The sequence below is a fragment of the Equus asinus genome, chromosome 5 (assembly GCF_041296235.1).
Source record: "Equus asinus isolate D_3611 breed Donkey chromosome 5, EquAss-T2T_v2, whole genome shotgun sequence".
NCBI lineage: Eukaryota > Metazoa > Chordata > Mammalia > Perissodactyla > Equidae > Equus > Equus asinus.
In genome coordinates, this window is record NC_091794.1 from 80,095,879 (window position 1) to 80,108,605 (window position 12,727).

Sequence of the window (12,727 nt, forward strand, 5' to 3'; positions counted from 1 at the left end):
AGAAACTGTCCCACCCCGTTTATCCCTTCCATCTCCTCTGCAGCTGCCTTTGGAATCTCAGAGCTCATCTCCTTCTTTTCTAAAGAGCTCTATTCCTTCTATTAAAGTAAGCGCTTACAAAAAGTTTTTCTGAATAGAACTAACCCAAATGTCTTCATCTCTCTTAGAGTTACAATGGCCATTTTCGCCTCCTTTTTAGCTTTGCAACCGGGAAACAAAGAAATCTTTAAGGAGTAAAAGGCTCCACCCCTGGGAGCCCCAACTTTGGGTTTCTGGGCCTGATCACCCCAGCAACCCTAAGTGGGGTGCCCTCTCTTGACAGTTGACTCATTGAGTGTTTTAGTCACCTACTGAGTCAGTTATGAGGGTAGGAGACTTGTGATTTACTCTGTGAACTGTCCTGCTGGGGTTGTGAGCCCAGCATGGGAACTGTTGTGTGACTCTTATCTTGATAACCCTCTGGAAGAGGCCATGAGGGCGAGGTCTGATCTCATCTCTTCTTTTCTTTGTCTGTTTTGCTCATCATCTCTTCTGTTGTCACCAAGTCGAGGTTAAGTTCAGGCTGGACCTGACCAGAACCTGGACCTTCTGTAAAATCGAAAACTTGGGTTTCTCTGTGCCTTTGTGATGCAGTTGGACAGGTAGATCAACCTGGAATGTAATTTGAGTTAAAACCCAGTTTCTGAGAAATCAAGAGTTTTGGCATAAAGTAAGTGCTTACATAAATTCTAAATGTAGTAGAAATTAACCCAGTATCTTTCAAAGTTAACGTCTTGTGAATTAACCTTTGGTAAATGAAAGCTTGTTTAAGTTTGTTGGTTTGATTGAAAATAGTCTTGTTGTCAGAGTTGTCGGTATTTGCATAACGATGCAGGCATGCAGCCTGGGTTTACTAGTCAAATAAGTTCATGTTGTCTGTTAGAAATTCGTCAGCAAAATAATAGCTTTAAATGAGGACCAGTTTTGTCTCATGTCTCATGAGGTTTTCATAGGTAATCTGAACATAAGTGTTGGAAACAAACGGTTTAAATAGATAAAGGTGGGTACAATAACTGTTTTATGGTCTGTATACTTGGAAAAAAAAAACACCTTTGAAATTCTTTTTGGTTTTGCCAAGTCAAGTTAAATGATAAAAATCTGAGTATCTGGGTAATTTTTGGATTGGATAGAACAAACGTTGCTAAACATCTAAGTTTATCTGCTTTTGGTTTTTATTGCAGAGATGCTAAAGTCTATGGGTCTTTTACTGTAAAGTGATGTGTTCCTAGAAATTATGAAGTGTTTAGAATGCTGATATAAAAGACAATTTGTAATTGCTTACCTTTTAGTGTTTACTAGGGTCTGTTAATGGTTAAAAGTTCTAATTAACATATGTAATTAAAGCCATTGGAAATTAATAAGGAAAACAGCTCTGCATTCAAGGAAAGTTAAAATGTAAGTTTTCAGTAAAAAGGGTATAAAGAATGGAAATATTTTTGTTTGGTTGGTTAAGAAAGATAAATTTGTCCTAATGTACTAGAAGAGAAGAAAGAAAGCATGGGACAAATTCTGAAGGCAAAAAGAAAGTTGTAGAAGGTTTGTGAAGGAGAAATTCTGAAAGGAGTTTTATGCCTGGTCACATAGACTGAGATTAAAGTAAATCCAATTAAGCAAATGAGTTTTAATGTTAAAAAACAAAACTGCTAACAGATTAAGATCAAGAACCAGTTATACAGGACTGAATGAACTGAGGATGATTATAATTTTTTTACAACTTTTGTTTGGAATATTGTTTTTGATGTGTTTTGTTTTCTCAGATTTAAGGAAATCTTTTCTCTTATGCTAACCATGTCTTATAGCAATCAGTGAAATTATACTTTTGTGAGCAAAACTGAAACATTTGTCTTTTTCTCCCTACCTGATCCCTCCAGAATTTGGAAACTCTTTGTGAGTGAGTATGGTTATTTCGTGGCAATATAGTTATTTGCATAAGTTCAATAAGAATCTGTTCTCCTTATAACAGGACACATTTGTTATCTTACCAAAGCTTTGACTGGAATGTCATGTTTGACAGAAAGATAGAGACTCAGATATGACAATACTGCCTTTGAGGAATAAGGTTGACTTTCTGGAAATAAAGCCACTTGGAAATATGGGCCTGGTACCTTGCTTTACAGAGAGAGATTCCAGCAATCTTACCTGGTAAGTAAGGAAGCTTGCTTATCTGGCAGGTGCAATGAACCTCGAAATATTCTGGGGAATCTCAAGAAAGGAGAGAAGTCACCCAAATCTAAGGTATTGCAGGCAAGGCCTCATGGCACAAATCCTTGGCTTGACTTTTCTGGCCTCAAGAAGTCTTTAAAGTTCAATCTGAGATTCCTCATGAAAAATTCCAGCAAAGCAAATTTAAGAACCTATATGATCAATTGCTATTCTTGCTGCACTTATGTAAATAATTGGGCCAAGTTTCTTGAAACTAAACTTATTTTGGCAAACCAATTAGTCTTAACTTGACTATCTTTGGTAAAAATGAGGGTGATTTTAGAGAGAAGAATTGTTTCAGTGAAAAATTATAATACGCATTTGTGGATATTAGATCCTAGTTCTGTTAATTGTCTTTGAGGCTTTTTCTACCTGTGAAGTGAACTGCATCCTGAATTCTTCTACTGAAATATCTGGTTACAAACCTCCAAACTAATGTTTTCAATTTTTCCCTCATTTTCATTTGGAATCATTGAGAATTGATCATGCTCTTTTTCCTGAAACCTTGCAAACTGAAGCTGAAGAACTTGATAAACTTAAGAGAGATTCCTATCTGTTGCTGTGTAAGCTGTAAGCCACTCAAAAGATACCTGAATGCCTGATGACATCATCAGACATTTCAAGCTGCAAAAAGATGCTTTGACTCTGACATCTAGAAGTCTTCTTGACTGCCTGCCCCCTGGACGCAGGAACTAATTTATAATTTGCTCCAACCATTAACCTTGTTACCTTCCAACATCACAAGGGAGAGAAGACCACAACTGCATTCTATTGTTTAATTTGGTTTACAAATGAGTCTTACTTAAGTGTAGGTGAGGATGTTACACTGTCTAGCCTCAAGAATGCCTGCTACTTTCCGTTAACTCTGCTAACCCAGTAAAAGATTTCCTTCTACAGGCTCAAGAAATTGCCACAGAACAAGAGAAACAGATGTGGCAGTCAAAAGGGGGAATTTTTGACACCCCTTCGCAGATGTGGTTCGGGCCCAATAAGAAACCCACTCCATGGGTCACAAGGGCACTTTCCCTTCCTAAGGGACCCTTTGAGGTATGACAATTGGACTTCGTCCAAATGCCACCATCTCAAGGATAAACATATCTTGTAATGATCTGTATGTTCTCACATTGTTTTGAGGCCTTTCCTTGCAGAAGAGCAACAGCTTTAACAGTAGGTAAATTACTATTAGAATAATTCCTGTTTGAGGAATTCCTCGCGAGTTACGCAGTGACTGGGGAACTCAAATCTGTAATGTTTGGCCAATATTGCAGCATTTCCACTGTGCTAACCATCCTCGATCCTCAGGACTGGTAAAACGAATGGCACAACTAGAACTTAATTGGCAAGCTTTCAGAAGCATTTACTCTCTCACGGCCCAAAGCTCTTGTGCTAGTGCTCCTTAATCTTAGAGCTGTACTTTTTGTAAACATCGGCTGTCTCCTTTTTAAATAATACAACAGCCTATGCAATTAAATGAAGAAATATGTAAACCAGGTTTGCTTAAGGGATGTATTACATTGTTTTCATGGTCTTATTGTGGTGCTTAAAAGAAATGAAAGATTTGTAGCTGATTCTTTCACAGAGAAGTCCCAGAACTTAAGGATCATGGACTGTAACCTGAAGAATTTATTTATTGAAAGAGACATCAAATAAGACTCTTTGCAGCCCTGTTGAAAAGGACAATACCAGGAGGAGAAGAAGACGACATCTGTTGTAGACAGCTGTCCCAAGACTTGGGACCAGGCCTGTATTCCCAAGCTTATATCTCCTCATTTAAACCTTTGTTATGCTTAAACTTTATACCTATTTTATAATTGTTTGGAATGCTATCATACTTAAAGTGATTAATTTGGAATAGACTGGTCTTGAAGGCCAGGAATTTATCGAGTGACTCCTAATGGAACTCAATGGTTATGTGGAACAAATCTTTGGCCTTGGCAACTGCCTGGATGGCTAAAACACTTCACCCTGAGTTTCCTTTAAAAGCAGGGAAGGAGTCAGGCTGAGTTAAAACCTGTTGCCAATCTCCCTCTCTTTAAGGCCAGATGGGCTTGTTCAGTGTTTCACTGGTATGGCTATATTTGCAGCTATATTTGCTCCTTCTTGGGGCTAGAAGATGTCATATTACATATAGAAGCTCTGACTAAATTTACTCAACAAGCCCTTAATAATAGTCAAGCAGGAATAGCCTTATTAAATACTGAAATGACTTTAATGCGAAAGGCTGTCCTTCAAAATATGTCCTTCAAAAAATGGCCTTAGATATTCTTACAGCATCCCAAGGTGGCACGTGTGCAATCATTCAGACTGAATGCTGTGTTTTTATACCTGATGAATCTTCCAATGTGTCATCTCTGCTAAAACATGAAGTAGCAAGTGGATGCCTTATGCGATCCGACACCCAGTCTTGAGTTGTTTGGTTAGCTTCCTTCCGGTATCAGTTCCCTTTTCCAATCCAGATTGTAATTCCTATTTCTACTACTTCTTGGAATTCTTGTACTAGTCATAATATTCAAACTAATTGTTGTTTTCTTTACTCAGTGTTGTAAGAGTAGCATACAAACTAGAGTAATGATTGCTCGACGGCTTGAGATGGTTGATCTGTCTTATAACCCTGGACAAATTTCCTTTTCTGCTAGAGACTATGACTAAGAATGCATTTCAGAGTAATCCTTTCAAAAATGCTGTTATTATCGTTACTGTACTTGTTCTATAATCATATACAATGCTGTGCCCACAGAGCAGTCTCGCGACTATTGTAAAAGGGACATTTCAATCCTATGTGAAACATCCTCTTTGAGGGTATATAACCACCCTTATACCCCCACTTCTTTGGAGTGCTCTGTTCCTTTGTGGACAGACTCTCCCGGGTTATAATCCTCAGATTTAAGCTCAGAATAAACTCACCCAAATTTTCATTTATAGATTGGATATGGATTATTTTCGTCGACAGTGCCAGCCCAGGAAGGAGAGGTAGGAGGTGGCCATTGGCGGTAAGGCTTCAGCCTCCATGCTAAGATAGTCAGGGTCTTTCCTGAACTGGCCTCCACTTTCCAGCTGTGGTTCCTCCAGGCCCCGTTTGCAAGCCCTGGCTGTAGCTCTTGCTCCCCGCTGCGCCCTGTGGGTCCCTGTCACTTCTGCCTGCGTGGCTTAGTGCACCCAACACATCCTCCCTTAGATATTTGCTGAGAGGCTGCCCTGTGTCAGGCGCTGGGAACCCAGAGACTGTCAAAACCTGGTTCCACCCTGGGAGAGCTCCTGGCCAAGGGAGGAGGCAGCACAGGGAGAAATAATTACAAGATAATGTAGAAATACTGTGCTACACAGTGCTCTGGGTGTGGAGGAGGCGGGGCTTGCTGAGGTAGCCAAGGGCTCAGGGAAGGTGACTCCTGACCTGGGTCTTAAGGACAGGGAGGCAGTAGGCCTAGGGATGAGGAGTAAGACAAAAAGGAGAGGTTCAGAGCCTAGCTGCGTGGGATGACAGGGTCCTTGAGATCCAGACGGAGGCTTGAATCATCTGTCTGAGTAAACACACCTACACAGGATAACCCAAGGGCACATACATACTCCCCAAAAGGCTTCTCACCCCACACTCCCCATTGACCTCCACATCTCCCCTACACGCAGGCTTACACGCACGTTTGCAGGCCTTGGTGTGTCCTTGGTCCCTCTGGCTTTCCTGGGAAGGACACCCTCCCCCACCTCCCGTTCCGCCCGCTGCCCTCACTGGCTGCAAAGCTCCCTCTTCAACTCTGGACTTTGTACCTGTCACCAGAAACTCACTTATAAGGGCTGCCAGTGTGAGCAGCGGCCTGGGGGTGTCTGCCCCTTCTAGGGCCCGCTGGACCCCTGTCTGGGTTCCAGCTGCGCCCCTCTCTCCAGCACCAGGGGTGGCGGTGAGACTTGCACCATAAGGTTCTTGGCAGAAGCTTGGGAAGATGTAGAATTAGTCGTCGCTGTTGGAGGTGCTGCCTGCTGCCCGGGCCCTCCGCCCTCACCTGCCGCCCCAGCCCCGCCTGCTGCGTCCCCAGGTGAGTCACGAGGCAGCTCCGACCTGCCCACCTGGCCAGGTCCTGCTGGCCCCAGCCGGAAGCTCCTCCACGGATTGTACACAGTTCCTACAGGTGGGGAGCAGAGGGGAAGACAGTAAGGGGCCGGGGAGGGGGACTCTGCAGATCCCTGAGCGCTCCTGGGAGCAGGAAGGAGTTATGAATCAGGCTGGGGGCGGGGCGGGGCGGGGGGTGCGGGGGAGGGGTGTTGGGGGGGCATTGTGTGTGTGAAGATCAGAGGGCGTGTGTGTGTCCTTGGGAAGAATTCACAGGGACGGGCAGGAAGGAAAGGAGTAGGAGTATAATCTTCGAAACTTCAAGTTGAATTCGATTCATTTCAGTTTAACAAAATCTTATTTTTTAAGAAGGCAGTACCTAGTGTGGGGCCCACAGTAGGCACCCAATGAATGTTTGCTAATGAATGAATGAGTGCGTGTTTTACTCCTTTTGAAGCCCCCCACCGGCCCCCTCACTCTGGTGCTCTCCTCTCAAGAACATGCACTGAGCGGCTGAGTGCCAAGCTCTCTGCCGGTGTCGGGCACCAATCGCTCAGCCCAGACCTTGCCCCCAGGGAGCTGCCCCTCCGGTAGTTCTGACCGGTAGTTACCTGGTAGGCCAGTGAAGGGGTCCTGGGACAGCCTCACAGGCAGGCGTGGTCTGATTTGGCCTGGAGGGTGGGGGGACTCACAAAACTGAGGAAGGAGTGGGTGGGGAACCAGAAGGTGGGTGAGGTGGGAGGTGTGTGTGTATAGCCTGGGGTGGGGGGCATTGTGGAGAAGAGGAAGAAGAGTTTGGCCTGAGGGGCTTCTGAGCTTGAGGACAAAGGCAGGGCAGAGGAATCCGCAGACAGCCCTGAGAGCCTGAGGAGCTCCTGCAGGATTTTTCAGTAGCAGAGTGATGGTGTCAGATTTGGCCTTTAGACTAGAGGTGGGGAGAGACCGGAGATGAAGGTGGCTTGGGCTGGGCAGTGGCACCGGGGAGCACAGAAGGGGCATAATCATTCCAGAACTATTTAGAAGAAGGACACATGGGGCTTGGTGACAGGCTGGAGGTGAGGGCGAGGGTGTCATTAAGAATATGGGTGAGGGGTCGGCCTGGTGGCATAGTGGTTAAGTTCACACGCTCCGCTTTGGCGGCTCGGGGTTCACAGGTTCGGATCCCGGGTGCGGACCTAGCACCACTCATCAAGCCACGTTGCAGCACCGGCCCACGTGAAACAGAGGAACATGAAACAGACGTTAGCTCTGCGACAATCTTCCTCAAGCAAAAAAGAGGAAGATTGGCAACAGATGTTAGTTCAGGGCCCATCTTCCTCACACACAAAAAAGGAATATGGCCGTGTATCCTCCTAAACTAGGCGCTTCTCTCCTAGGTGTTTTCCCAGCCTGGATACTCCACCCAGATTGAGGTGTTCCACCTGCAGATAATCTCCAGCCTCAGCCAGCAGGTACTTCCCTACCCTGGGTGCTCTTCCTCTAGACGCTCGCCAGATTCTCGTGTTGCTCTTCCAGACACTCCTCCTCCAGGAATTCCCATGCCTAGATGATCTTTCCCCTAGATACTCCCTTAGTTCAGATGCTCCTCCTCCAGATCCTCCCCAGCCTTGGGGATTCTCACCCAGACAATTTCCTGATTCGGGTGATCTGCATTTGGCTACTCCCTGAATCCAGCCTCCCTCTGGGGCAGAGGTTAATGGACAAGGGATGTGCCTGACAGGCTGAGGGTAGAGGTGAGGGAGGAGGGGCTCCTGACTCAGGAGCAGAGGGGCCAGGGCTGCCCTGGCTGTGTCTGGGGTCCCTGCCCTGGGTGGGCACTGGCACTGTCTTCCATGTGTGGTCTCCACTTTGGCTCGTTAGCTCTGAGCAATTGATGTTGTCCAACCTCTGGGAGCCAGGACTGCCTCTGCCCCCACCCCCATCCTCAGCCCAGCAGGCAGTGTTGCAGACTGGGCTCTGGGCCCTGGTACCGGAGGACCTGGGTTTCAGTCCTGGGACTTTGGCTGAGTTAGTTCACCCTTCCAGGCCTCAAAGTCCTCATCTGTTGAGAAGGGGTGATGTTTATACCTGCATTCGGGGTTCTGTGAGCATGTTGCCCGGTGCCTGAATCACGAGTGGTGCTCAGTAAGTTCCAGCATTGATTTATTTTTTCAGCTGCTCGCGGAGCTGGACCCTACAATGTTCCCTTACAAATAGCCAATTTCCGTGTGCTCAGCTTGTTTCTCTCCCGTGGGCAACTGGTTATGGTCAGTTGTCCAGTCTCCATTGTTCGTGAGCATCCTAACGTGGCTGTGAGTGTGGCCTGGAATGTGAGCCCCGTGGTCATCCCTGACACCCACGTGTGTGTATATCTTGCAGGTTTCTGGGCCCTGGGGCTCCCTGGCATCTGGGGGTCTCCTTGGAGCTGGGCTCTTCTGGCAGAGGCTGGAGCTCACCGGTGTCTTCCAGCCCCTCCATGAGTGAGGCAAACCAGAGTGAGTGACAGTGGAGGGTCGCTGAGGCGGGGGTGGGGGAAGGACCCTGCCCCCTCTCCTTGGTTTCCCCAGGGAGCCCATCAGGGCCTTATCCATAATGCTGTCCCTTTCTCTGCAGCCCTTGTGGGGCCCTCGCAGCTCCCCACGGCATCAGCTGTGTCCCCGGCACCAGGCACTGGGACCCGGGCATGGCCTGTGCTGGTTGGGGTTGTGCTGGGAGCTGTGGTCCTCTCTCTCCTCATCGCACTTGCTGCCAAATGCCACCTCTGCCGCAAATACCGTGCCAGCTACCAGCACCACCAGCTGCCCAGGCCAGGGAAGGGGGTCCACCCAGAGGTGGGTGAAGACGAAGATGACGATGGCTTCATTGAGGACAATTACATTCAGCCTGGGGCTGGTGGGCTGGGGACGGAGGGTAGCAGGGACCACTTCTCCCTCTGAGCCCTGATCTCTGAATACCCCACCCCATGCCTGACAGCTTAAGGATAGTGGTTACTACATGGGAGCCATAAGCCTCAGGGACAGAGGTGGCTATGACATAAGGGCTGACCAGGGGTAGAGCAATCCTTCCTTCCCTGACCCTAGCCACTAAAGTGACCATGACCTTCTCTTGCTCAATAACCCTCGATGGCTCCCTGCTGTTCTCAGGAGAAAGCCTACTAAGGGCCTGACTATGGAATCAACTTCGTGGTTTCTTTTCTTGCCATTCCCTTCTTAACTCTCTACTTAACTAGTTGTTTGTTATTCCTCCTCTCCTCCCAAGTTCTTCCTCTGTGCACCTTTGCTCCCACCCTCCCCCTGGCATAGGTACGTTGCCCTTTCATTCTTCCAGATCCTCTTTGACTGTGATGAAAATCCCTGGCCGATAGACCCCCACCTGCCAGCATTTCAAATGTGCCCAGATGATAACACTTTAGCGGGTGAAAACCAGTGTGCCAAGTTTCTTATTGACATGTTTTCCTATCAATAAAGTGGGTAATCGAAATGGTTATAATATATTACATTTTTCACAGGTATTAATAAATCTGTTTTCATTTTAAATAAAAATTGAAAGAAGTCACTCATCTTTATTTTCCTGAATTGGAACTTGTGCATAAAAAAGCTCCTTGTGCCTCTTTGCTGGGAGATGCTGCTCGGACAGCCCCTCCTCCAGGACACCTTCCGTGAGCCCCTCTCTCTCATAACACGTGTGAGTTTCTCTACCATTCCCTTGCCACATTTTATTTTAGGCTTTATTACAATTTGCACTTACCCCTTACTGTGCCTGTCCCCACAGCTAGACCGTGAGCTCTCTGAGGCCACAGGCTGTGCCTCATTCTGTTCCTCAGCCTTGCACACGGTGATGCCGAATAAATATTTGTTGAATTTGTTGAGTTACTGTGGGCTGAGGAGGGAGTAGATGAAAGGCAAGTGGAGACGAATGTGGAAGAATTTATCGGGAATCTTGACAAAGAGGAGGAGGCCAGGGTCACACTTGCTCGTGGGGAGATTGGGGCAAAGAAGGCGGTTTCAGGAAGGGAGAGACTTGAGATAGCTTCTTTTAGTTGCAAGCAATGGAAAGGAGTTTTGAAGGAGAATTAAAGGGGCGGCCGACTCATGAAAGCAGGAAGCAGGGGGTGCCAGTAGCCAGAGGTCAGTCATGGTAGCTCCAGGGCTCTGTCATTTATGGGCATTAATGACACTCCATGCCTGGGGCTCCGAAACTCTTGATTCTGAGTTTCAAGTACTCAGATGACAGAATCTGATTGGCCCAGTTTGAGTCAAGTATCCACCACTGGTCCAACCAGCTATGACCAGTGAGGGCAGGCTTCTGAGGCACGTATGTGATTTTGGGAGTCCACCTGTTTGTTCCAGGTCATTCCCAAACGAGGGGAAGTCATCGTAAACCAGCTGGCCACCCCACATGTGTCCACCCAGAGGCAGAGTTAGCCTTTGAGAAAAGAGCAGAGAAGGAAAGTGAGGGGATGACAAATGTAGGGAGATGCTTGAGAAAAAGGCAGGGGGTCAAGGAGCACCGCAGTGTAGGCAGGGTCTAGGGGTGCCAATGGCAGTGATGAAGCTGGAGTGGGCTAGATCAGCTAGGACCTTGGTACCAAGGTAGAAAGCTTGCCCTTCAACCTGAGAGCAACCGAGGCTCATCTGTGGACATTTGTGGCTTGGAAGTGATGGGTAATCATGATAGAGAAGTCATCCTGGATGCTATGCTGTGTGGGGATGGATTGGAGGGGAGAGACCCAGAGAGAGGTCCTAAGACCTGACTGAGGCACAGGGAACAGAGAGATTCCAGAGACAGGAAGGGGGTGGAGTATGACTGCTGGATGTGGGGAGTAGGAAGGAGTCAACGAAGATGCCCTGGTTCCTGGCTGGATGGCCGGGCACATTGAGGAGGAGCAGGTTTTGGGGAACAAGGATTCAGTACGGGATGCAGGATTTCCAGGGGGAGATACCCAGCGGCAGCTGGATTCACAGGAGGAAGTCCATTCTACAGATGTGGGTTTGGGAACAGTCAGCGATAGGGTCACTGAGACCCTGGGAGTACATAAGATCACCAGGGGAGGGGAGGAGCTGAGGACGGAGCAGGGAAACACTGACGTCTAAGGGCTTGTCAGCAGAGGAGGACACTGCAGGGGAGCCCGTGCACATAGCCTCAACCCCAGTAAGTGTTCTGAGTCCAGAGAGGTCTGACCATCACAGGCCTGGAAGTCCCTGTGTTTGGGACAGGAGCAGAGGCTGCCCCAGCCTGAGATCCTAGAAGGGGACCCCGAGCGCCAGACTAAGGGGCTGAGGGTACGTCCTGGCCTCTGAGGGAAGAGCTTGGCCTGTCCCCTGGCCTCCTGCTCCCCGGTGCCTACCTGGGGAGCTGCTCTGCCTGCAGTTCTGGGCCAGAAAGCAACTCAGCATCCTGTGTTCACATACTCTCTGGGACCTGAGTCAGAACCCCTGAGGGATCCAGGAGAAGGTAAGGGCCTGTTCCCAGATGAGCAGTCACTTTTCCTGAGCCCAGCACCCTACAAGGGTTGGCAGGGTCCTCTCAGAATCTGCTGTGGGCGTCCAGCCTGGCTGAGCAGGGCCCTGGGGTCACAGAACCTTGGACCCTGTCCTGAGAGGCCTTGCTGGATTCCTCTGAGGAATTGTTGGCACTGTGTTCCGCATGCCTGGCTCTAGGCACGGAGAAGTCCACAGGTTCAGAGACCCAGGGATGCTGGAACTGCTGGGAGGTCTGTGACCGAGTCAGACCTCTCTCTGGTCTGCCCTCCTCTGGCTTCAGGCCCTGGCCCCAGGCTGCCTCGGCCCCTGGCCCTGCAGCGTGTCCTGCACCCCTCAGCAGCTGCCATTACTTACTCTGTCCTGGGAGCCCCAACCTAGACCTGACGGCAGAGGACAACCCAGCTTCCCAGCTGCTTTGTCCTGCTGCCCCCAGAGCAAGGTTCCATCCCTTGTCCTTGTGTGGAGGCGAAAGACGAGGGGGTCACAGAAACCACAGACCTGAAGTTTAAGAAGCCCAGCAGAGCAGCAAAGTGAACTGAAAGCAGAGGCTACCTGGATTCAAATTCCAGCTCTGCCATTTACATGCTGTGTGACCTTGGGCTAGTGACTTACCCCCTCAGCGCTCCAATTTCTTCTCAGTAAAATGGGGATCATAATAGTACTTACCTCATATGGTTAGGAGGGTTAAATGAGTTACATATGTAAAGTGGGGAACTGAGCAAGCACCTGCAAATGTTAGCCTTACCCCTATGGCCACCCCCAGAACAATTGTGCCCCCAACAGGTGACCAGGCTTAATCCTGAGGGAGGAGCTTGCTAAGCCTCCTGCCTCACTCTGGGCTGGGGTTTAGAGATCCCCTGTTTCCCAGGACTCAGGTCAGAAGATCTGGCCAGGACAGCAAAGGACTTGAATTAGAATCTCTGACGCTGTCGAATAGAATAATAACGAAAGAACAACAATGACAATAATAATAATAGCTCTG

The 12,727-nt window shown here is 48.2% G+C and overlaps 1 protein-coding gene across 2 annotated transcripts; it reads left to right on the forward strand.

The window, feature by feature from the left end:
• The first annotated feature begins 6,011 nt into the window (after positions 1 to 6,011).
• Positions 6,012 to 9,820, forward strand: C5H1orf210 (chromosome 5 C1orf210 homolog). 2 transcript variants are annotated; one of them, XM_014837269.3, is made up of 4 exons: positions 6,012 to 6,269; positions 7,660 to 7,734; positions 8,642 to 8,757; positions 8,876 to 9,820. In XM_014837269.3, the coding sequence occupies exons 3-4, from the start codon at positions 8,739 to 8,741 to the stop codon at positions 9,196 to 9,198; spliced, it is 342 nt and encodes a 113-aa protein (XP_014692755.1). In that variant the 5' UTR covers positions 6,012 to 6,269; positions 7,660 to 7,734; positions 8,642 to 8,738; the 3' UTR covers positions 9,199 to 9,820. The 2 variants fall into 2 exon arrangements, with proteins under 2 accessions (XP_014692755.1, XP_014692754.1); XM_014837268.3 differs by lacking the exon at positions 6,012 to 6,269 and adding an exon at positions 6,283 to 6,362.
• The last annotated feature ends 2,907 nt before the right edge of the window (positions 9,821 to 12,727 follow it).